Source organism: Erinaceus europaeus, chromosome 8 (assembly GCF_950295315.1).
Source record: "Erinaceus europaeus chromosome 8, mEriEur2.1, whole genome shotgun sequence".
Classification (NCBI taxonomy): Eukaryota; Metazoa; Chordata; class Mammalia; order Eulipotyphla; family Erinaceidae; genus Erinaceus; species Erinaceus europaeus.
Window position 1 is genome coordinate 80323919 of NC_080169.1, and position 25900 is coordinate 80349818.

General features: G+C 38.1%; 1 protein-coding gene across 5 annotated transcripts in view; it reads right to left on the reverse strand.

Annotated features, from left to right (window-relative positions):
• Positions 1 to 25900, reverse strand: part of IMMP2L (inner mitochondrial membrane peptidase subunit 2) — a 777851-nt gene that overhangs the window by 726306 nt on the left and 25645 nt on the right. For all 5 annotated transcript variants that reach the window (XM_060196428.1, XM_060196427.1, XM_007516133.3 and 2 more), the window contains one exon: positions 8685 to 8821. In XM_060196428.1, coding sequence (XP_060052411.1) covers positions 8685 to 8819 — 135 coding nt within the window. In that variant the 5' untranslated portion in view covers positions 8820 to 8821. Of the gene's footprint in view, positions 1 to 8684; positions 8822 to 25900 lie in introns of those variants that run through there.

Here is a 25900-nt window from a genome sequence, read left to right on the forward strand (position 1 = left end):
AAATAGTGTCTATTTAGACTTAGATACCCTCTTCACCTACTTCCTATTACAGTTCTCTGACTCACTCCAACACTAACCTTAGCAAAGCAAGGACTGCAAAAGCTGAATAAGGGCAAGAGACTGGCATACTTTAATTTAAGTCACTATCAGGCCACGCCATCAGCTGGGGCCCTAATTGGGAAGTCCTGAGATTCCCAAACACACTTGATGGGCCTAGACCTCAAATAAATCCCTCTCTCCATTGTTATCCATAATCTCTATCAGGAACAACAAAATAGACCCCTTTGTGGGCCCCCATAGGACCTTGCCCTCAACTTGGATCAACAACAGTAGAGAATGTTCCATCCTCAGAAGGGAGGATGGACAACATACTCTATGCTACACCTGAGGAAGATGGGTTGATATTGGGGCAGCATGGAATGTTCCTACTCATGACCACAGAATGTGAGCTCAGATCTACAGGGATGCAGAGGTCACATAGGCTCCTAAGCTAATTATGGGCCCCAGATCACATCAAATCGATGGGGTTTACAGTCAATTATATTTATACCCCTTTCCCATATTAGGGAGCTACTCTCTTCCCTGATCCAGCTTCCTGGTCCTTTTCCCAGGCATGACATCATCTCCCCAGACAATAACTTGAATCTACCTGCATATCAGATTTCAGGCTCAGGGGGAAAAAAAAAACACCTCGTATAGCCACAGACCCTTTGAAATTTAAAATATGCCTACTAGCTATCTACAAAATGGAGGACCCTCCATCTCTTCCTCTGCACTATTCCAGCCTTTAGGTCCATGACTGGTCAACAAATTGTTTAGATTTGTATGGTAACTCTCTTGTCAACCACCAGGTTCCAGATGCTAGCACGATGCCAACCAGACGTCCCTGGACAGACAACCCCACCAATATGTCCTGGAGCACCAATTCCCCAGAGCCCAACCCTAATAGGGAAAGAGAGAGACTGGGAGTATAAATCGACCCGTCAAAGCCCATGTTTAGCAGGGAAGCAAATACAGAAGCCAGACCTTCCACCTTCTGCATCCCACAATGACCTTGGGTCCATACTCCTAGGGGGACAAAGAACAGGAAAGGTTATTAGGGGAGGGGATGGGATACAGAGCTGTGGTGGTGGGAATTGTACGAAGCTGTACCCCTCTTATCTATGGTTTTGTCAATGTTTCCTTTTTATAATTTTTTTTTAATAAAGCAGGTTTGTTGCTTGTAGAATGCTCATGGACTTCAGAGAATCCCACACTCTGTCAACTATTATCATTCCTACATCCTTAAAGAAATTCAAAAAGACAAGATTTTTTTTAAAACAATTTAGTTAAAAATTCTTAGAACTACATGGCCCAAGCATGTTCAATTCACTAAAGATAGACAGTAGCAAAGATGTCTTCAAATAAGCTGAATTATTCACCATAACTTACAATTTTCTTTATAAACAATTTTAAGTATGATTTACTCTATCAAAACAGTGAAAAAGCTGTTATACTTCAAAGTAAACTAAAATGTCTAAAATGAAGACCCAACTGTAATTTTTCCTTCATACCCTTTATTCTTAAATTGGTTCCTGGTTTTTATTCCCTCCCCTCCTCCCCTTTTCTATAGAGACAGAGGGAGACAAAAGGGAGAGGGAGATAAAGAGGGAGAGGGAGGGGTGGGAAGAGAGAGGAGAGGGGGAGGGAGAGAGGGAGGGAGAGAGGGAAAGGGAGAGGAGGAGGGGAAGGAGGGAGGAGGAGGGAGGGGGGAGCATGAAGGAGTGGGAAAGGAACACAGTACTGAAGCTTCCTTTCAGGCAGTGGCTTTGAACCTGAATTGTGCACATAGCAAACAGCATAGTATCCAAGTGAGCTATTACAACAACCATGGATCCTCTTTCTTATAGGAAATAACACCTCAAATTCACCCTGGAAGTTCATAGAAACAATGTGGCTCAAACATGCTATCATTTTTTAAATTAGTTTCAGGCTAGAGGTGTGCACCTATCCAATGCTGAGCTAATCCGCATCCTACTCTACAGGCCACAGATGATGTTTATTTGTATAGATAAGAGCATATGATTCAAGCAAAATCAACACCCTCCTTATATTTTTCAAACTAAAATTAAAGAAAAAGAGAAATCTCTCTCAGGTAGTAATGAAATTGGACATCTTAAGGCATGAAAACTGCCAGCAACCATGTGTTCTGCACTGTGGAGAAAACTGGTCTGAGAGAACTAAGCCAAGATTCAGACATAAACAGACATGAGAAACAGAAAGAAGACTGAGTATCTTGGCAGCATCCAAGCCCTTAGTTCCATTTGTCCCTGATGATTGCCACATTCCTGACTTCTGCCTGGGAACATAATATACTTTCCAATAAATTCTCCTGCATATTTCAGCCAATTCAAGCTGTTTTTCTGTAACCAGTACAGGAGGAATTTTACAAATATACTAAACAAACTCCAAGGTAGCAAACTTGACTTTGGAAGGTAGTAGGGTTAAAGAATACTGCAAGAAACTCTAATGCTCCTAACAGCAAACTTAACATTAGTCAACAGACACGCAATTAACGATTATACTATTTGTGCAACATTTTTCTTACTGAGATAAAAGCTTGTCTTCATAAGATAGTCAATTTCTTGTATTTTGCATGAATTTCCTTGGCTCCTAGCATACACAAGTCATAAAGATGCATGTTGAGTTAGCTATACAATGAGCTAAAAGCATAAAGATCAGGATACTATGATGGCCACATAATCTTCTAGAATATTATCAAAAACAAGATAAAGGAGATTTTGATAGTGATAATTGTATAACAAGATAATCCTTAATGAAGGTGAAGCAAACCATTATTAACTTGATCACTTGTTACCAAAATATACATCCTCATGAACAGTTTTAAAGAAATGTAAGGGATCAAAAATGTACAGAAGTAGTTGAGAAAAAGGCAGTTGTTTAAATAGTTGTAGAGAGGGTAGTTTTAATCTTCAATGAAGCAACTAACACAAAAATTGTCCCTAAGTATTGGGTCAAACAGAAGGTCAAACAAGAAGTTGCCAGGAATTCAGACTTAAAGGGGCACTAATTATGCTTTTAAATTTATGAGACAGTTTGTGTTGTATATATAAAACTGCACTTAGGAATAATAAATCCATATACATATAGTTCCTCTTCCAATATTTACTGAGCAACATAATAAAATATTTTTTGCATTCAAATTAAGCTTTGGAGTGGTGGCCCTACAACAGAGGGAGAGGTACTAATAGGTAAAAGTTGAGCTGAGAACCCTATTCACCGTAGCAGATTCAATCACCATCAAAAGACATAGTACTACGTGAAAGGATACACACATGGACACGGGTTTGAGCCCCCATTCCCCACCTGCAGGGGGAATGACTCACAAGCACTGAAGAGGGTCTGCAGGTGTCTATATTTCTTTCCCTCTCTCTGTCTCCCTCTCATCTCTGAATTTCTCTCTGTCCTACCTAATAAAAAAAAAAAAGACAGAATAGAAGTAAATATATAGAGAGCTCTACTTTAAATCTTTATTCCAGACACTAAAAGAATTTCATTAACTACCAGAACTCAGGAACAGATCCAATTTGTTTTTCTTTTTTTTTAAAGAAACTGTATTTTTTCCCTTTTGTTGCCCTTGTTGTTTATCATTGTTGTTATTGTTATTACTGTTGTTGTTATTGCTGTCATTGTTGCTGAATAGGACAGAGAGAGGAGGGGAAGACAGAAGGGGAGAGAAAGACACCTGTAGACCTGCTTTACCACCTGTGAAGCGACTCCCCTGCAGGCAGGGAGCCAGGGGCTCAAACTGGGAACCTTACCCTGCGCTTCATGCCACATATGCTTAACCTGCTGTGCCACCGCCTGGCTCCCCAATTTGTTTTTCCTTAAGTGCTTTTCTATTATTATTACTATTATTATTATTATTATTAACGTTTGTACATTCTATGGGAAGGTTAATGGTTTACACCACAGTTATATACACATAGGCACAATTTCCAAGATCAACATCATAGATGTCTGCAAAATACTCTCTCCCCCAATATAGGGCCCCAACCCCCTAAAGACTTCCTCATCCAGGATCCCCAGAGTCCCTTGCTGTGGTGCAGTCTAAGTTTCACCCTATGTTTTCCCTTTCTGACTCTGTCTCCCAAGTTCCACCTACCTATGAGGTCATTCAGTAGTCATTACTCCTTTCCTGACTCACTTTACCCAACACTTTTTCTTCAGGTTCCATCCAAGGTGAGGCAGAGATAGGAATTTAGAGTTACTGGTCTAATATCTTAAGTCTGTTGAAACCTGGTTCACCAACACTGGTCCTATCGTCCTGGCAATTTTGCTCTCCCTTTTCTGATGTAATTGCTTTTGTGGCTGTTGTGTATTATACCACTGATAAACTCATTTAGTTCCTCCTTTGCTTCTATGCATGTGGGACATTTTCAGTAATTCTTGCAAAACAGGATTAATATTGGTGAACTCCTCCAGTTTCTGTATGTTTGGGAAGATTTTTATTTCTCCTTCATGCTTAAATGATAATTATACAGAAGAGAGTATTTGTGGCTGGCAATATCTTTTAATATTGTGAATATATCACTCAACTCCCTTTTTGCCTCTAAGTTTGTGATGAGAAATCTGATGAGACCCTTATGGTTCTACCTCAGTATGACAGATTCTCCCTTTCCCTATAGGTTTGTAATATTTTTTCCTTATCTCTGCTTTTGGATAGTTTTGCTATGATACACTGTGCTGTGGGCCATACTGGGTTTAGGAACGTGGGTGTTCCTTCAGTTTCTTATATGTCTGTATTTTGATTTTTGCCCAGGTGTGACATTTTTTCTGCTTTGAATTCCTTGAATATTTTCTATGCTTCTCTCTCCTCTTTATCCTCAGATATTCCAATAATTCTCACATACTTTTCTCTGATGAAGTCTGCTATTTCCCAGAGAACTGCTTCATTTTTTCATGAATTTTTTTCTCTCCAACAGCTTTGCTCTCAGAGTGTGGTGGTTTTACCATTGACTTATCCTACTTAACTCTATCCAAGGTGTATTTCACATCATCTAGCTTTGTTCAGTTTTTTTTTTCTTTCTATGTTTTGTAGCTCTTTGATAAAATGATCTCTGAGATTTTGGATTTGTATCTGTATGTTATGGCTACAGTCTTTATTGCCTTCATAACAAGCTTCTGAATTCAAACTAAGATATTTTTTCCAAATCCTTGTGAGTTTGAACATATATGTATATGTTTCATTATTTTATTTAAGCATGGTTTCTGCTATTCAGCTAGTAGGTGCTACTATTATTATGTTGTTTATATGCTATTGGAGGTGGGAGGGGAGAATCTTCTGCATTAGCTTGGGTAGACAGAATAGGTTGTAGTTACCTTGTTTCAGACTGTACTCTGGCCTCTGGCAGCCTATTGCCACAGTATGAACAGACCTCAGTTTCAGTTTCCAACCATTTTTCTTTCACCTTATCAAGGTCAATCCTCTGTGTCCTGCTGTGTGACTATCAAAATGGCAGCACCAACCCACTGCCTTATGCTGGCTTCCAGTTCAAACTATTTTTGTCTTGAAAGTTTTCCTGCACTCCTTGCCACACATGCCGGCACCCAACTTGTGAATTTCTCAAACTCAGTGAATTTATTCAAAAGTTGCAATATTGTGAGACCTCAGGTGTTTTTCTGTTGCTTTATTTGGTTATTCCCAGGTGTGATCTTTTGATTACTGCTAATCTATGGTCATGCCTGCCCCAGAAGTCCAAAAGACTAATTTTTAATATAATAATTATAATAAACTAGTGGTCTGGGAGGTGGCACAGTGGATAAAGCATTGGACTCTCAAGCATGAGGTCCTGAGTTCAATCCCTGGCAGCACATGTACCAGAGTGATGTCTGTTTCTTTCTCTCTCTCCTCCTATCTTTCTCATGAATAAATAAATTCTTTTAAAAAAAGAATTAAAAAATAATAATTATAATAAATTAAATTCAAGTAACTTTTTACTTATTTGTTACAAAGAAAGAGAAGGCAACACCAAAATAATGGGCAAATATATACAAATACAGACAGATAGTTATAAAAATAATAGTTAACCTATTTCTGTAACCTTGGGAGGCTACTGTAGCTTCCAATGGAGGAAATGGGGACACAGAACTCTAGTGATAGGAATGGTACAGAATTATACCCCTGTTATCTTAAGATTTTAAAAATCAATATTAACTCACCAATAAAAATTTACATTATATATATATACATATATATATATATAAAAGAGAGAGCTCAGAGCATACTTGGTCAGTCATATGCAGTCCCAGGGATCTAATCCAGGGTCTACACATGCATTTCATGAGCTGTCCCCTGTGAGCCAACATACTAACATCCAGTTCCAATAAAATCATTATAATTTTTTTCTTTTCTTTTTTTTTTTTGTCTCCAGGGTTATCACTGGGATTCAGTGCCAGTGCTACAAATCCACTGCTCCTGGTGGCCAATTTTTTTCATTTTTGTTGGTTAAAACAGAGAGAAATTGAGAGGGGAGAGGACAATGGAGAGGGGAAGAAAAAGACAGACACTTGCATACCTACTTCCCCACTTGTGAAGTAACCCCCTGCAGGTGGGAAGCGGGGCTCAAACCGGGATCCTTGTGAGGGTCCTTGCACTTTGTATTACCTGCACTTAACCTAGTGTGCCACCACCCAGCCCCTCATTATATATAACTTATTAAAGCTTATATCTATGCCTTTTCTTAGTTCTTACATAAAATGGGAAAAAAGTCTAAGATTATTTCCTGCATAATTTTCAGTTGTTACATTCAGTTTAAATTCTTATACTATTTTATGATAGAAACATAAAGTGTTCATTTTATGTTTCACACAACTATTTAGGACATGTACTTAAATACATGCTAGTAAAAGAAAAAAAAAACAAATCATATAGAAAAATGCATGTAAGCTTTTAAACCAGGTCACTACTCAGCTCTGGTTTATGGAGGTTGAGAAAATGAACTTGGGACACTGGGACCTGAGGCATGAAAGTGTTTTATATATCTATACTATATATATATATATATATATATATATATATATATATATATATATACTATATATATCTATACTATATATATATATAGTTTTGTATATCTATACTACTTCCCATTTCTCTTGGAAATGCTCTTTGTTTTTTTCCTCATTTTTTATCTTTAGTTTAACTTTTTTTAAATTTATGTATGTATTTATTTATTTACTGGAAAGAAATAAAAAGGTATCAGGGCTGGGTGGTGACACAGCTGATTGAGCACACAAAGACCCAGGTTCAAGCCCCCAGTGCCCACCTATAGGGAGAAAGCTTTGCAAGCTGTGAAGCAGGGCTGCAGGTGTCTCTCTGTCTCTTGCCCTCTTTATCTCTCCACCCCTCTTGATTTCTGGCTGTCTTTATCAAGTAAGATAATTTTTGAAAAATTTTAAAAAGAGAGATAGAAATATAGAGGGAAGGGGGAGAGAGAAAGAGAGAGAGAGGGAGAGAAAGAGAGAGAGAGAGGGAGAGGGAGAGAGAGAGAGAAAGTACCTGTGGTATTGCTTCACTGTCCATGAAGCTTTCTCCCTGCAGGTTCAAGGTTCAAGCTCAGTCCCTGAGCACTGTAACACTCATGCTCTTCTAAGTGCATCACTACCTGACCACTGAAAATGCTTCTTGATTGCATAAACTTCCTCAGTTAGGTTCTAGATATCAAACACAATTGTTCTGATTCTTGGAAATTTGCACTACAAAGTTCTTTCAAAATTTTATATTTAAATGAGAGTCAGAGATCAGAGTACCACTCTGGCATGTGTGATGCTAGATATCAAACCTGTGATCTTACAAATGCAAATCCTCTACTCTATCCACTGAGTCACTTAACCTTTACTATCAGAAACATATTCAAACAACATTTCAGAATATCTGAGATCAGTGTCACAAACTTTCCTACTAACAAAAAAGTGTATATTGGCTTGTTAGAAAAGTCATGATGTATTTTTCTGTTTTTCTATACAAAAATGCATCATAACTTTTCTGACAAACCAATAGATAGATGACAGGTATCCATCCATGCATGCACACATATACTAAATTTGATACAAACACATTGCGTTTCTACAACTATAATAATGGTAATTTAATACAGTCTAAAATGTATCAAAATACGAATTGTTATTTAAAATATACTAAAATTACAGGCCACATCAGAAAATTTTGCCAATAAAAAGTCTGTAGAATATCCATTTATAATTCCCAGAAATAATCAAACTATAGATCTAATAATTATTTCCTTAAATATTTATTTACAATAAGAGATAGAACTAGAGGGAAGGACAGAGGATCAGAACTTTGCTCAGCTCTGGCATAAGGTGGCACCAATAACTAAGCCTTTGGCATCTGGAGTCTCAGAAATGCAAATTGGTGCTCTAATATGTTAAAAACTCTCCTCAGACCTATTTGATAATATTCTTCTTGACCTCTGCTCTGATTATATTATGACTGCATTAGAGGACTTTATAAATATATTTACTTAAGTTAAATCTCCATTTAAGACTCCTTATAAAACCTTTCAGGTCCCAGCAGAGAAATAATGCAGAATAATCTCGTTTTGAGTATTTGAGAGGCAACTGGAGTTCAGACTTTAAAAGGAAAAAGCTGCTTTTCTTGTCACCTGCATTGATGACCCTTCCACTCTTGCCACACAGGCAACCCGATCCAGGAAAGTCACTGCCACGGGCACAGCCACAAAGAAGCCCTTACAAAAGGCCTTTAAGTATCTTCTCACCCAGCCTTGTGACTGCGCCATACCTAGAAACACAAAGGAAATCAGTATGAAATTAGCCTCAAAACTGGTGAAAAAGAGACAAAAAACCACACTAGAAAAACAAGAGTTATGGAAGAATAACCTCATCTGAATATATTTTCACACTCGTAGCTGTAACCTAAAGGTTTGAGTAAATGCGACTTAAAATCCCCGGGGCAAATGCATGAATACAGGCAGCTGTTTTTATTAGCTAAAGTTCACATGATAACATGAGCAGAAAAATTTCTCCTCATAAGGTAGTAAGTTAGAAAAAAATAGAATTCCAAAACTAAATCATTTTCTGTTGATACTATGGTGGATATGCTCCCTATACCTCTTAATATCTGTTCTTTTCTATTGTAGTAGAAGTTTATGCGGGACACATGGTTGCCCAACCTTCTTGGCAACTAAGCATGACCATGGGATTTGGCTAGATGAACTATATATGACCAAACCTATGTAATTCTCATCTGTGCTCTTACAAAGAGCATGCCTCCCTTTCCTGTTCACTGCTTTATCATATATGATAATACGGGGGCAAGAGTAGTTCATTTAAAGTATAAAATAAAGCACAAGTTTGATGAGGCAGAGAAATACAAAGCCTCTGGGATCCCAACTCCCTGGAGATATCTCAACTACTTCATACAATGAAATACAAAATAATAAGAAATCAAAATATGCTACCCTACCACACCAAATGGAGTCCAACAGATGTAGCACTCTCTCCTGACAGAGAAAGATAAATGACCAGTTTGTTCTGTTCTACTTAGCACACTCTGTATGCTACCCAAAACTTGAAAGAGGAGTAAAGGAAGGGTTATGGAGGAGATAGAGAACTGGAGCATTCATTTTCTGGATTGTGATCAGAACAACTGAAAAATTCCCTAGCACAATCACAAGCCTTGTTCAAGTCTAAATCTACAGATAACTTTGTTTCCAAGATAAGGTAGAATTTCCTGTCCTCATAAAAGGGATTACAAAAGTGTCCAGAAATAAAATCCAAAGTAAGGGCAAGAAACTGGCCCACTTAATAATGGCCTATTTGGTCAATATCACGACATCTGGTCATCTGGGGTCCTAGTTAGGGAATCCTTGGATTCCCATACACACGATGGGCTTTGACCTCTAAAGGGTCCCTCTCTCCACTACCACTGGTCGCTTCCATAAGGAACAGTGTCTTGTGGGCCATCTCAGGACCTTGGCTCTACCATAAAGCAATGATGATAGGGTTAACCCTAGTCTCTGGAGGGAGGCAGGGGGTATCCTACCCTGCAACTTGAAAAAAACTGTTCCTGAAATGAGTGCAACCTGTAATGTTCCTCAGATGTGACCATGAGCTATAAGCTCAGACCAATAGGGACTTAGAGGTTACACAGGCTCTGGCACTAAATATGAATATCCATTTACATATGAGCCCTGGAGCAGGTGGATGGAGGTAAATCATTAATGTTAGCCACAGAATTTTTTTAAATAAGAATGGGAGCTACTCCCTGCCCTAATCCAACTTCCTAGCCCTTTTCTCTACTCTGGCACCATCCTCCCAGACACTATTTCTCATCTAAGCTCAGGCTAACTACCAAACTCAAGCAAAACTATGACAGCTATTTGCCCCCAGGGACATGCCTATAAGTTTTCCTAGCTTTCTTCTACCCTAAAATCCCTAACCTCATCTGCTCTGATCCTACTTTCTGGTTCCTGTTCATTAACCATCTTGTCTCAACTTAGGTCATGCCACCTTTCAGACACCAGGCTGCAGATGCTACTATAACTATACCCTGACTTTTCTGGGCAGATGACCTCACCAATGTGTCCTGGACTCTCGCATAGCCAGTGCTCTGGTCCACTAGGGAAAGATAGAAACAGGCTGGGGGTATGGATCGACCTGTCAACAGAAGCCAGAACTCCTACCTTCTGCTTCCCATAAACAACCTTGATCCATCCTCCCGGTGTGGGAGAAGTGATAGGATGAAGATAAGAGGGCTCTGCACTCCAGCTCCATCAGCACCCAAAGAGAGAGAAGGAAAAGGAGAGGGACATATGGAGGTAGCTATGATGTCATGAGCGGCTTAGAGGGAAAGAGAGGATTGAATCAGTAAAAGATGGGGCAACTATGTATAAATGTGGACAGATAGTTATAGAGAATATGGTTGGCCATGTCTACAACTTTAGGGGAATTGTGGTGGATTGCAGTGGGGAGAGTGAAGATTCAGAACTCTGGTGGTGGGAATGGTGTGGATTTAAACCCCTGCCGCATATAATTCTGTAATATAAAAATGTAAAAAATAAAAATAAATAAAAAAGAATTGCCAAGTTTTAAAAAAGGAATAAGCTTCAACATATTAATTAAGAAAAATGATAGTCTACATACTTAAAAATGACAATCTACATACTTAAAAATGTTCATCTTAGTACTTTAAAATGTTAAAGATTTTGTTAAGATGGGAATTTGGCTAGTAAAGTCAGGGGCCCCTTGGAATATACCTAAGTAGACCTATTAGCTTTTTCCCAAACGGAGACCCTCAAATCTTCATCTGCAATATTCTTGCCTTTAGGTTCATGATTAGTCAACAATTTTTTTCTGCTTTATATGTTAACTCTTTTTCAGCCACTAGGTTCCAGAAGCTACCATGATGCCAATCTGACCTCCCTAGGCAGACAACTCCATCAGTGTGTCCTGAAATCCCTCCTGTCCTGCCCCACTAGGGAAAGAGAGAGACAGGCTAGGAGTATCGATCGACCGACCAACACCCATGTCCAATGGGGAAGCAATTACAAAAGCCAGACCTTCTACCTTCTGCATCCCATAATGACCCTGGATCCATACTCCCAGAGGGATAAAGAGGAGAAAAGCTTTCAAGGTAGGGGGTGGGGTGGAGGATGGGACAGGGAATTCTGGTGGTGGAAACTGTGTGGAATTGTACCCCTCTTATCCTATGGTTATGTCAGTATCTCCATTTTATAAATTTAAAAAAAATTTTTTTAAAAGAAAGAAAACCCAAAGTATATACTAAGAAGACATATATCAGGACATGTTAAGACATTTCATTAAGTTCTCCTCAGTCACATTATCAAGGTGAACATTGTTGTAACAATACTAATATTGCAGGCAAAAAAACAAATAAGAACATAAGAAAGGAAAAGAGTTTACACAATATATTCATGAAATATATAGGGAGGGAGATAATAAGCAAGTATAAATATGTCTAAATAAGTATAAGTAAGTGTTCATTCACTTATTTACATAAGTAAAATAGGAACATTATACAAAATTCTATCTTAAAACCTACTTTAATTCAGTAAGTATTTATTGACTTTCAAACACCAGTGGAAGTGCAGAGACTATAAAGGTGGTTAAATGTCTAGTATGCAATTTTAAAATTCTCAATAAATAGGGTGGGGGAGATAGCATAGTGATCATGCAAAAAGTCTCATGTCCGAAGCTTCAAAGTTCCAGTTTCATGCTACCACACCACCATAAGCCAGAGCTGAGCAGTGCTTTGGGGGGGAAATTGTCAGTAATAAACAACAATGAAAATAAAGCAATATATATTTTCAGCAGAAACTTATATAGAAATATAATGTGTGTGCCTGTGTTTAATCAAAGTTAAGGGCATGAACAATTTCACCACTCCAGGTCAGCTTTCTATTCTGACAGAAAAAAGAAGACTGAGAGCTTGGGGAGAGACACCATAAAACCAAAGTTTCCTCCTTTGCCACAGCACATGCCATGTGGTACCAGGATTCAAACTTAAGCCATACAAATGGCAATTCAGACATTGTGCCCTAAAAGCTGTCCCTCTAGCCCCAGAGGAGATATTTAAAATAGAACATTATTGGTGTTAGTTGTTAATTTGTTTAATAAATGCCCTTATGTATTATAATTAGTCAAGTACTACAGGACAAGGAAAAGGCAGATTTTCCAAATCATAACCATAGGTGATTCTAAATTTTGGGAATGAAAATAGTGACTCTTTTGTTCTTTGAACTTTTGCTGGTTTCTAATGTTGTTTTTTTTAAAAAAAAAAAGTTTAAATATGGCCCTAACAAGTCAATTAATATAGATACTATAGGGCAATGGTTTTTTGGGTGTGTCTTTGTTTGTTTGTTTGCTTGTTTTGTTTTGTCTCCTGGGTTATCACAGGGGCTCAGTGTCTGGACTATGAATCCACTGCTCCTAGTGGCCATTTTTTCCATTTTATTGGATAGGACAGAGAGAAATTGAGAGTGGAAGGGAAGACAGAGAGAGAGAGAAAGACAGACACCTGCAGACCCCCTGCAGGTGGTGAGCCAGGCCTGGAACAAGGATCCCTTCGTGGATCCTTGCACTTTTTACTCTGTGCACTTAACCTGGTGCACTGCCCAGCCCCAGGTAATGAGAGTCTTGATCTAATAAACAAACTTCACTTTTTCAGTTCAGTCTCTGCTGCTCTAAGCGGAACACATTTTGAATAAGACTTTTCCCTATTTGTACAGCAATCAATATAAACAAGCTAATCGCTTCTGTGGATCTATTCATCTCTCCCAACACCCCTGGCAGTGGGCTGGATATAATTCAGCCAGAGCACCGACTTACCTGCTTGGGGCCCCAGCGGCTGAAGGTTCAACCCCACACACTGCTTATGTCAGAACTGAGCCGTGGCCAGGTTCTATCTCTCTCACTCCAAATTAATAAATCTTCCAAAGTTCTTGGCACTGGGGCCACACCTGATAGAGTCACCAAGTCACAATGTGTGAAGATGCAGGTTCAAACCTTTGTTCCCATCTACAGACGGGGGCAATCTGCACAAATAGTAGACCAGTGATGTAGATGTCTTTCCCTATTTCCTTGTTTCTGCTTCTGTCTCTATCAAATGGAAGTGAATAAGAAAGAGAGAGAGAGAGAGAGAGAGAGGAAGGCAGGCAGGTGCTTCTGGAGCAGTGCAGTCATGAAGACAACAAGATCCCAAAGATAACTCTGGAGGCAGAATATAATAAAATACAAAGCTTGTGCTGGGGAAATAAGCATAATGGTTATGCAAAAAGACTTCCCTGGCTGAAGCTATGAGGTATGAGGTATCAGGTTTAATCCCCAGAACCACTATAAACCAGGGCTAAGCAGTAGTACCCTGGTGCCTATCTATGTCTCAATATATCTATCTTTCTCTATATATCTCTCATTAAAATAAATATTTTTAAATAAAAATTAAAAGCTCTAGACAACAAAACCTCAATCTGTAAACAGTATATACGCATGTGTCAAACCAGAAGACAGCAGGATATGCCTGTTCTACTAATACAGAGGAAAAATACTAGCATAAGTATGAATGATTTTTATTCTACAGATCATTTTATTCCGGACTTGGTAATGGAATATATAGAAATCAATGATTTTTTTTTCAGAGTCACCTTAGATCTTCTACATTATAAATACATAATATATTATAAAAATAGGCAATTAGTAATATTTTAAATTTGAGTTCCATGTTTCAAATTCTTCATCTTTCAGCTTATTGGACTTAGTAGGTTCTATTTTTTTGGTTGGTTGTTGTTGTTGTTTGTTTGTTTTACCAGAGCACTGATCAGCTCTGGTTTGTGGTGGTGTGGGGGACTGAATCTGGGACTTTGAAGACTAGAGCATGAAAGTCTTTTTGCATAACCATCATGCTATCTACCTTCGTGACTTAGTAGTTCTTATTTAAGCACTCTCAAAAATGACAAAATGGTAAGGAAAATAAAGAATGAAGGAAAAGCGATGCAAAAATAATAAAGAGGAGAGATGTAATGGAGTTAGACATAAAATGAAACAGGTTCTAAAAAAAATCTCCAATTTAAAAAATCATCAGTGGGAGAGTCCTTTATTTTGGCTTAAAACTGGTTCTTTGGCTGGGAGCATTGTAACTGTAACTCCATTAGTAAACTAATAAGCATCTAGGTACTAAGAGAAGGTAAGACTGATGCATTCAGTTTACAGTCAGTAATATTAGAAATCAAGTGAATTCCAACTGTCTAACTAATGTAAAGAGAAAACAATTGGGAGGTACAAAATCAAAAGGGCTTCTTATCCAGTTCTACACATGCTAAAGGGGTGCTCTGTCATCTCTCTCTTTCTCTCCCTCTCTACCTTCCCTCCTTCCTTCCCTCTTTACTTATTTCCATCTCTGTCTCCCAATATATATAAATCCTTTTTAAAGGCTTCCTAAGTTTTTTTCAAAGGACTTCTTCAACTTGTAAACATGTTACCTTCCATAGAGGCAGATCTTTATTTGTCTCAGGTCAGGCTAAGAATGCTTTCATGCTGGAGAGATTGTGGGAACAAAGGAACCCTCCTGCACTGCTGGTGGGAGTGTAAATTGGTCCAACCCCTGTGGAGAGCATTCTGGAGAATTCTCAGAAGCACAGAAGTGGACCTACCCTATGACCTTGTAATTCCTCTCCTGTGTATATATCCCAAATAACCAAACATACCCACCAAAAAAGATTTGTGTATACCTATGTTCACAGCAGCATAATTTGTAATAATCAAAACCTGGAAGCAACCCAGGTGTCCAACAACAGATGAATGGCTGAGAAAGTTTTGGTCTATATACACAATGGAATACTACTCAGCTACTAAAAATGGTGAATTCACCTTCTTCACCTCATCTTGGGTTGAGCTTGAAGGAATCACGTTAAGTGAGGTAAGTCAGAAAGAAAAGGATGAATATGGGATGATCTCACTCATAGACAATTAAAAACAAGAACAGAAGGAAAAACACAAAATGAACTTGGACCAAAGTAAAAGACTCTGGTGTGTGTGTGTGGGGGGGGGGGCGTCCCAGGTCCTGGAACATGATGGCAGAGGAGGACCTAGTGGGGGTTGAACATAAATGTGGAAAAATGAGAAATATTATACATGTACAAACTATTGTCTTTTACTACTGACTATAAACCATTAATCCCCCAATAAAGAAACAAACAAACCAAAAAAATTAAGTACTCTAGGTAACTGGATACATAAAACACAGTGACAGCTTTCTACTACTTTGAACATAATCATGTTTGAAGATTTGACTGGTTGGGGACTACAATATTTATTGTTATTGTCTAATTAACAAGAATTATGGAGTACTAACACTTTCACAGTCAAGCATTTTGTGAATTTTTTTTAAAAATCCATTAAAAGAAATTAGTGCCAAAACTGTATCACAAAAATAAGTTATGTAAATCACTGAGAAAAGAAAGTATATATAACTTTGAGAGCGGTAAAGCAATATTTCAGGTGTCTCTCTGTCTCTCTTCCTCTCTATCTCCCCGGTTCCTTTTGATTTCTGGCTGTCTATAGCCTATAAAGATAAACAAATAAATTTAAAGAAAGCAAATATAAGAGACAGAATTGCAAGAACATGGTAGGTGAAATGAAAAAAAATTAATTAGAGGGGTCAAGTGGTGGCACTCCTGGTAGAGTGTACACATTACAGTGTGTGAGGACCCAGATTCAAGCCCTCAATCCTCCCTGCAATGTGGAAGCTTCACATGTGCTGTAACAGTGTTGCAAATCTCTCTCTCTGTCTGTCCCTTCTCTTTCAATTTCTGTCCATATCCAAAAATAAGTAAATAATATTTTTTTAAATGAGAGTATAAGCAGTCATTTTAAAATGTCCACAATAAGGTTCTTTTAAGTTTTCTACATTTCATACACTTCATTTTAATTTTGGGGAATTTTAAAAAGATAAATTACATTTGGTAGCTCTCTCAGGCAAGAGGAAAATATGTTTATAAGAGATATATTCAGAGAGAAATTTGGCCAGACCAAGAACAGTTCAATAAAGTGAGGAACAAAATAGATTTAAAACTTACTTTTTCATTTTGTTTTATTTTGTCCTTACAAAATATGGAAAGCTTCATGACTCTAGTATTTTTGAAAACTACAGAAAACACAGGACGAAGTGGTGGTGCACCTGGTTGAGCACACCATTACAACGTGCAAGGACCCCGATTTGAGCCCCAGACCCCACTTATAAGAAGAAAACTTTGCAAGTGGTGAAGCAGTGTTGCCGGTGTCTCTTCTCTCTCCCTATCTCCCCTAACCTCTAGATTGCTGGCTGTCTCTATCCAATAAATAAAGATAAAAAAAGACCTAATTAAAAAATCCTAATAAAAAAAAACCTACAAAAAACAAAATCTGTAATACTACACTCAGACTCTGCAAGGATTGGTCAGCCCACCTTAGTACTAGAAGTTATACATCTTTTAAATTCATACAGACACTATTTGGTGTTACTTACAATTAAGGACCCATCTTAAATTTCAGCTATAAAACTATCATAAAGTCTGCTTAAAAGTGATTTACCATCAAAACGAACATGGCAGTAAATAGTTTTCTGTAGAATGAGAAAAAAAATCCTACTAAATGAGAACCATTTGCCGTGAAAAGATTGGCAAAATTAGAACTCTACTATAATCACAAAATTTGGGCTAACACATATTTGTTTTCCAATTTTATAAGAAGGCATAACTGCTACTATTAACTAAAAGCTAAAGGTAAAGTGGATTTTAAGTTAACAAAACAGACCAGCTATTTATCCACAACACAAAGAAATAAGAGGATTCTGCACTACTTATCATAAAGCTATTTATTCTTGAAGCAATATTCTGAACTAAAACAACATACTTACAGTATTAGCATACTTAATGAAGGGATGAAAAGAAAACACCTCATTATTTAGACAGTAGACTCTGTGAAATTAACTTTAAAAATTTAAGAGACATTTTATAAATAAATTAATTTTAAAAAACTATCTGATTAGGGGACGAATGGTTGTGTACTTGGTTGAACACACATTATAATGTACAAGGACCAGGGTTCAAGCCCCCAGTCCCAACCTGCAGGAAAGCTTTGTGAATGGTGAAGCAATGCTGCAGGTGTCTCTTTGCTTTTCCTTCTCTATCATTCCCTTTTTCTCAATTTCTGGCTGTCTCTATCCAATAAATAAATATTGTTTTTAAAATGTTAAAAATAAAATAGATTCAAAAATAAAAAATATAAAAAATAAATTTGAGACCCTGTGGCCCGAGAGATGGACATTGGATCGGGCTTTGGACTCTCAAGTGTGGGGTTCTGAGTTCATTCCCCAACGTCACAGGTGCTAGAGTAATGCTTTGGTCCTCTCTCCTTCTCTCAGTAATAAATGAACCCAAATAATGAAAATAACTGAAAATTAAAAAGCTAAAGAGAACCTCTAGAGGGAAAAAGCATCCTTTTCAAAAACCTTCAAAAATTAAAACTATAGAATAAGAGATAGCAAAAATAAGGGGGGGAAGAAGTCACAAAATTAAAAAAAGAATATTAGAAAGTGAAAATTTGGCAATAAAATGTGTAATGGGAAGATGTCAGTGGCAAAGCCATGTGACAAAGAGTTCCTAGGGCAGCCTCAGAGGTACCAGCTTTCCTGTTCCATCTTATTATTTGTACTCTTTTCAGGTCCAGCAAGATTAGTTCACCTGGGAAAAAGATTATGCTCTGCCATGTTTGAGAACCAGCCTCAAATGTCTCACCTCCACAGCACTGGAGAAGTTTCAGAGCTGTTATATTTCTCCCTCTCTGTATGTCTCTATCAAATTAAAAAAAGTTAACCCAGAATGATAAAAGCTCAGCTACCTAAAACAACAACAAAAGTGTTACTCCATGTTCACTTTTCCAAATTACTTCTCATGTTTATAATGGACAATGTCTCTACTGGGCTCAGAAGTAACTGAAGTGACAGGACAAACATCTAGCAAAGCACTGTACTTGAGTGCCTGAGGCTGTTAATATGGTCCCTGAAACCACATGTACCAGAGTGGTGCTCTGGCATGTTCTCTCTCTTTCTCTCTCTCAATCTCTCTCTCAATCTCTCTCTCAATCTCTCTCTCTCTCTCCCTCTCCCTCTCCCTCTCCTTCTCTCTCTCTCTCTTCCTCTCTCTCTATCACACACACACACACACCCATATGAAATAATATAAATCATTTTTTAAAATAGTAAGTGAAATAGACAATATTTTAAAATAACATATTTATAGTATCTCATGAAAGTCCCATCCAACCCTTCAAGCTTCAAATACACTATTTCATATACAACATGCCAATAAGTGAATGAATATAAGGCATCAACTAAATTCACATCAAGAGATAATGAGTAAATACATGACTTTTGCTTTGATGGGGGCTGAGAATGGAGAATATAAATGTTTTCAAAATAGCTCATCTCACCAGACCCTGATGGAGCAATATCATAAAGAAAATGGAACTGAGAAATACAATGGATCCAACAAACTTATGGCCAACTCAGAAACCACTATTACTCTTCACAGCACAATAAACATAAATTAGAAACACAGGCTCCCCCTCAGCAGGGAAGCACATTAAAACTCTGATTAGTCTGTCAAAAATAAAACCTGTCCAAACCATGGCATGAAGTTTTGGAAGGCTGCCCACAGCCAGTCTATGGCAGCTGCATATCTATGGGGAGTTCAAACAGCAGCAGTACTGGCTGGCTCAGTACTAGATAAAGATGCAAGTTAGAAGAGAATTTACACAATAAGGTGAAATGAGCAATAACCAACACCTATGGACTGAATGCCTATGGACCTTTAAACTTTTAATTGCAAGCACACACTTGTTGAAATAAAAACAAAGGACTGGAAACATAAGTTTAAAATAAATAAATAAATAACCAAAAGGTCAGAATACAAAGAGCCTCATCCTGTGCAGCTTGGACTTGAAAGCAGATGGAGCACAGCACTGTCTGGACTCAGTGTCTGCTATACAGAGAGTCCAGGGATTATAATGAGCCCCTGGTGAGTACTGCAGCATATGGAGCTGAGAAGTTACTTAGATTGATCCCCACACGCTAATGCCTTATTTTAATATTGCAAACTTGCCCATAAGAAGATTCTGTTTAAGAGACCTGTGAATTTCCAGCAGATATAATGTACTTACATTATGTTATCTGTCAAACATTTAAACTTACTCATGGAAATATGGAAGCACAGAAAGCAGTTATTAATGCTGCCAGCAGATATCTGAAATGAAATACAAAGAACCCTACTACATAATTCCAAAGAGGCATGAGAAGTTGGGCAAATGAAGCAACTTAAAATGTCAACAGATAATCATCTTATTTATTTACGTATTTATTTATAGAAACTTGACTTGTAAAAGCCAATGGCGGCCAAATATAGTTGGATATAGCATTATGTGACATTATCCCTTCAGTTAGACATAGTGAATGAATGTATTTTTTAAAAATATAATATTAGGGGGCGGGCAGTAGTACAGTGTGTTAAGCACACATGGCACAAAGTGCAAGGACTGACATAAGTATCCCCATTCAAGCCCCCGGCTCCCCACCTGCAGGGGGGTCACTTCACAAACGGAGAAGCAGGTCTGTAGGTGTCTTTCTCTTCCCTTCTCTGTCTATCCCTCCTCTCTCCATTTCTCTCTGTCCTATCCAACAATGACATCAATAACAACAATAATATATATACATATAATATTACTGAACAGTCAAACATATAAATGGAACAAAAAAGGAGGTATGTGACTTCCAGCAGAGACAGTGGTGAGCTAGCATGTCCTACTTTTTTTATCACCACCACCACAAAAAAACTACAGCATACATGGAAAAACCATCATAGAAATTAGCTTGGAGTTCAAATAAATATCAATAAATAAATAAATGCCCATACCCAGAATCCAGGTGATAAGAACTGAGAGACTTCCACAACAAACTCAACAAACCCAGCCGAGCCCAACAAAACCCAGTCAGGGTATGGCCACTGCAGACATTTTACTCTATAGGCCCCTCAACACCACCACCCACTCAATCCAGTTGATGACTCCCCAGCTGCTACTGCCCACTATAGGCCATCGTCAGCCACCACCCACCCAAGTGCTGATGTCCAGCCCAGCCTGTGGTTGTCTCCACTGGACAACCAGAACTAACTAAAAGAAGAAACAAAAAGTACAACAAAAAGTATCCCAGGTAGTGGGATACCCAGGAGAACATACATGTTACAATACATGAGGACCTGGGTTCAAGCCCCTGGTCTCCACCTTCAGGAGCAGTGAAGCAGTGCAGCAGATGTCTCTGTCTCTTTCCTTATCACTCTCACCCCTCTCAGTTTGTCTCTAACAAATAAATACATAACTTTAAAAAAATAAAATTAAACTAACTACAAGACAAGTGCAGGCCAGATGAAACCACCCACAAAGATAAGCATGGCAGCAGCTTGAAGAAAGCCCTAAATTCAAGAGAGCTGTGTAAACTTCCTGGTGAAGATTCCAAAACAACAATCCTAAGCATGATCACCAAATTAAGAGGAGTTCTGGAGAAACACTATAACAAATTTCAAAAATGGAACAGAGACATTCATAACAGTGGTCAGAAGAAAGACCGAGCTTAAAAACACAGCAGTTAGGAACACCTTCAAGAAGACAGAAATCTTTAACTATCCTTCAGGCAGACACTAAACCAGAACAGTAGTCAGAGCTTCTCCTAAATTTCTAACCGTTAAAGATCATAACAGATTTTAAGCCACTAAATTTTGGAGTAATCTGCTTTGCAGAAATAACTGATAAGAAATTAACTTCAGACTGAGAAGATGGGATAAAAATTATACAAAAGACCTTTATGCCAGAGGTTCTAGGGTCCTAGATTCAGTCCTGAGCACCACCATAAACCAGAGCTGAGAACTCAAAAGTCTAGGATATAAATCCAATCTATGCCAATAACTAGGCAATTCATCTATTTAAGTAGACCACTTTGCTTTGGTATTACGACTCTGTGAGCTTAACTTCAGGCATTAACCTTCCAGAAATGTATGGAATGGTTTCTTCTTCCCAGTGCTAAAATTAATTACCTGTCTACCATGATAAATCGCATGATTATCATCAGTGCACTTTACCCCAAAACCATACTTACTTCAAAACCATATGCTGGTGGTCTATCTACCAATAGCTAGCTACCTAATTATCTCTCATTAAATAAAATGCTAAAAAGAAACTTAAAAAAAGAAACATGGTTTATGATAAAAAGCATTCACACTGAGACTTGAATTAAATAATCTAGGCATCAGGACTCAGAGCTCTACTCACTTAGTGCCTGCTCCTTTTGGTTCTGGAGTCTCTAGGATATCTTCAAGTTCTCATGGAGCAAGAATCAAAAAATCAGCACATTTAAGGAAAAAAAAAAGCTGAACAATTCCTAAAAGTAAGCTGTTACTTACAGTTCTAAATGCCATGTAGTTGGATGAGATATGAAAAATTACTTGACCCTTGTTACTCATTTTTATTGCCTTAGATAAGAATATGTGATATGGGGGGCTGGGCAGTAGCACAGCAGGTTAAGCATACACTGTGCCAAGTGCAAGGACCAGCTCCAAGGTCCTGGTTCGAATTCCCAGCTCCCCACCTGCAGTGGAGGGTCACTTCACAGGCGGTAAAGCAGGTCTGCAGGTGTATTTCTCTCCCCTCTCTATCTTCTCCTCCTCTCTCAATTTCTCTCTGTCCTATCCAACAGCAATGACATTAACAATAACAACAACAATAAACAAGGGCAACAAAAGGGAAAAAATAGCCTCCAGAAGCAGTGGATTCATAGTGCAAGCACCGAGCCCCAGGAATAACCCTGGAGGCAAAAAAAAAAAAAAAAAAAAAAAAAGAATATGTGGTATGAGCTATTAAGGAAAAAGCACTAAAAATCTGTCTCTTGAAGTTTATCTCTATCAATTGACCTAACTATTGAACAACAGAAAAGCCCTCTGTAAATGTCAGCTACTGCTATTTTTCTATATGGAAGACATAAATCCAGGCCCAGTCGTGGTGCACATGTAACAACAGTGTGCAAGGACTTGAGCTCAAGGCCCTGGTCTCCACCTATGGTGGGTGGGGGGTTTTCATTAAGTTGTGAAACAGTGCTGTAGTTCTCTGTTTCTCTCTCTCTCTCTCTCTCTCTCTCTCTCTCTCTTTCTTTTCTATCTCCCCCTTACCTCTCAATTTCTCCCTGTCTTTATCCTAAATAAATAAAATTTTAAATATATATGTACCATCTCATGTTACTAGTGTCTTAGTGAAAGAAAATTACCATCCATTTAAAAAATCTACCATATCTATTTATGAATGAGAGAGAGAGAGAGAGAGAAGAAGAAGAAGAAGAAGGAAGAGGAGGAGGAGAGAACCAAAGCCAGGAATCAGTCTAACACATGCACTGCTAGGGGATCAATTTAGGACCTCATGCTTAAGGGTCCAACACTACTCACTGCACCACCTCCTATGCTGCAGTAAGTATTAAGTTTTTAATCTATTTTTCTAATAAAGAAATAAAAAAGGAATAGGTAACTAAAACCAGAGCTATTTGATTCATCATAAAATATCCAGAAGACCAGGGGGAAGAATTCAATCTGCTAGTGAATATTCTAGGAGTGACAAGCAGAAATGGATTCTCTCCAACAGTAATAACAGAAATAGAATTCTTTCAAAACTGTTCTATGCACAACAGTGTTGACATTGTGGAAAGGCACTGGACCAGAGGTTATGCAAACACCAGAAATCAAGTCCAAACTCTGTAGCCTAATTAGTTAGTGCATCCAAAATCATTGGATGAAACACAAAGTCACTATAGTGGAATACATTCCTAAGAGCTACTAAGCTAAGAAGTAAACAAACTTGTTTTTTCCCTTTAAAGTCTTCTGTGATCAATCTAACCCACAGTACCTTCTCCCACATCCAAATTAGTCACACCTCCATTTGGTAACCAATGTTATCTTTGTATATTTTGTCTATGGCTCCTTAACTAGATTATAAGGCCATAAAGGGTAAAAACTATGCTTCACTATTCTGTACATAATATAAAGGTATTAAAATTTTGCTGACCATTTGCAGATATTAAATATTTTTGACTACGTATTTAATTTTAGATGTGATTTCTTAATTACCACCTACTTAACAATATTAATGAAAGACAGTTTGGAATCACCATGCAGACACTTCATTCCATTGAATGTTAGTCAGAAGCATAAGAGAAAGCTACGTGGCCAGAGCAGACTGCTCAAGAATCATTCAAGCTATCTGATAGTAAGTACCTCCAAGCACTTGTCACTCCCAAGAAGCCAAATACCCATTCTGCTCTATAGCTAAACATTGTTCTTCCCATGCTCAGTACAAAATTTGAACTCAAAAGTCTAGGATACAAATCCATTCTATGCCAATAACTAGACAATTCATCTATTTAAGTAGACCACTTTGTTTTAGTATTATGACTCTGTGAGCTTAACTTCAGGCATTAACCTTCCAGAACTGTATGGAATGGTTTCTTCTTCCCAGTGCTAAAATTAACTACCTGTCTACCATGATACAGCTCATGATTATCATCAGTGCACTTCTACCCCAAAACCATACTTACTTCTTCTGCAAGGTCAGTGAACTCTTAAAATAATGTTCTACTGATGACACTGTTAAATTCATTGCCTAGTGTTAACTTCACTTGATTTTGTTTGTTTGTTTGCTTGCTTGCTTATTTTTGCCTCCAGGGTTATCACTGGGGCTCAGTGCCTGCACTGCAAATCTACTGCTCCTAGGGGTTATTTTTGCCTTCTTGTTGCCCTTGTTGTTTATCATTTCTGTTGACATTATTGTTGTTGCTGTCGTTGTTGGATAGAAAAAGAGAGAAACGGAGAGAGGAGGGGAAGACAGAGAGGGGGAGAGAAAGACACCTGCAGAACTGCTTCACCGCTTGTGAAGCAACTCTCCTGCAGGTGGAGAGCCGGAGGCTCAAACTGGGATCCTTACATTGGTCCTTGTGCTTTGTGCTATGTGTGCTTAACCCGCTGTGCTACTTTCCAGCCCCCTTGAGTTTTTTTGTTTATTTTTTATTTCTTATTAATAGGTTATTGCTGGGGCTCCATGCACAATGCGACTGTTCTTCACAGTCACTATTTTACTTTTCCTTCCTTTGATAAATGGTGAAAAGACAGAAAGAAAGAGAGGAAAAGTGAGACAACAAAGAGAGGCACCTACAGCACTGCATCACTACTTGTGAAGTCACCCACCCCACTCCCAACACTGCCCTCAAATGGGGAAGAGAGCTTAAAATCAAGTTCTTATGCATGTTCATGTGCACTCTGCCAAGAGCACCATCACCCAAACCACCTGAGCTTATTTAATAAGCATACATCAAGTATGGTACAGAATAATATATATGGACAGAGAGTAGATAGTATCAGGGTTATACAAAGAGACTCTAATGCCTGAGGATCCAAAATCCCAGGTGCAGTCCCCCACACCACCATCAACCAAAGCTGAGCAGTGCTCTGGTGTGGGGGGGGGGGGGGAAAGTCAGAATAATACACAGTTTTAAAGAAACGTCTAGTATATTCCTGATTTCAGCAGCAAAGGTAAGTACAAGTTCATTTGCAAGCAGGCACCAGCAGTAAATAAGTTACTGTCATACTGGTCACCAAAAAGTTTGTGAATAAATCAACAGCATGGTTCTCTCATCTCTCCAATTTTGTCAAAGACTTATTTCCATTGAATCGTCACCATGAAGTAAAATTAGCAACCATCACAAGAGTTGCTACACCAAGTAACTAAGAAAAAATATCTAGTGACAAGTGTGATAGATTTTAGGGACTATCAAGAGAGAGGCAGTGGCACATCTGGTTAAGTGCACAGATTACTGTGCACAAGGACCCAGGTTCAAGCCTCTTGTTCCCACCTGCAGAGGGAAAGCTTCAGGAGTAATGAAGCAGGGCTGCAAGCGTCTCTCTGTCTCTCTTCCTCTCTATCACCCCCATACCCTTCTCAATTTCAGTTTCTATCCTATAACAAATAAATAAATAAAAATAAAAAATCTTAGGGAATATATAAGCTAGATAAAAGCATGAGTCACATATAAATTCAAATAAATTTACACTGATATTAGTTTTAAATAATCAGAAATTTTTCAGAATCTAATGTCTTTTTTTCTTCAGTACAAAGATTAGTCATATCACCCAAAGACTATTCCTTTACCAAGTAATTTGTGATCCAATTAACTAAAAATAAAAGTGGTAAATTCACTTTTTCATACATATCAAAAAAAGAAAAGCAA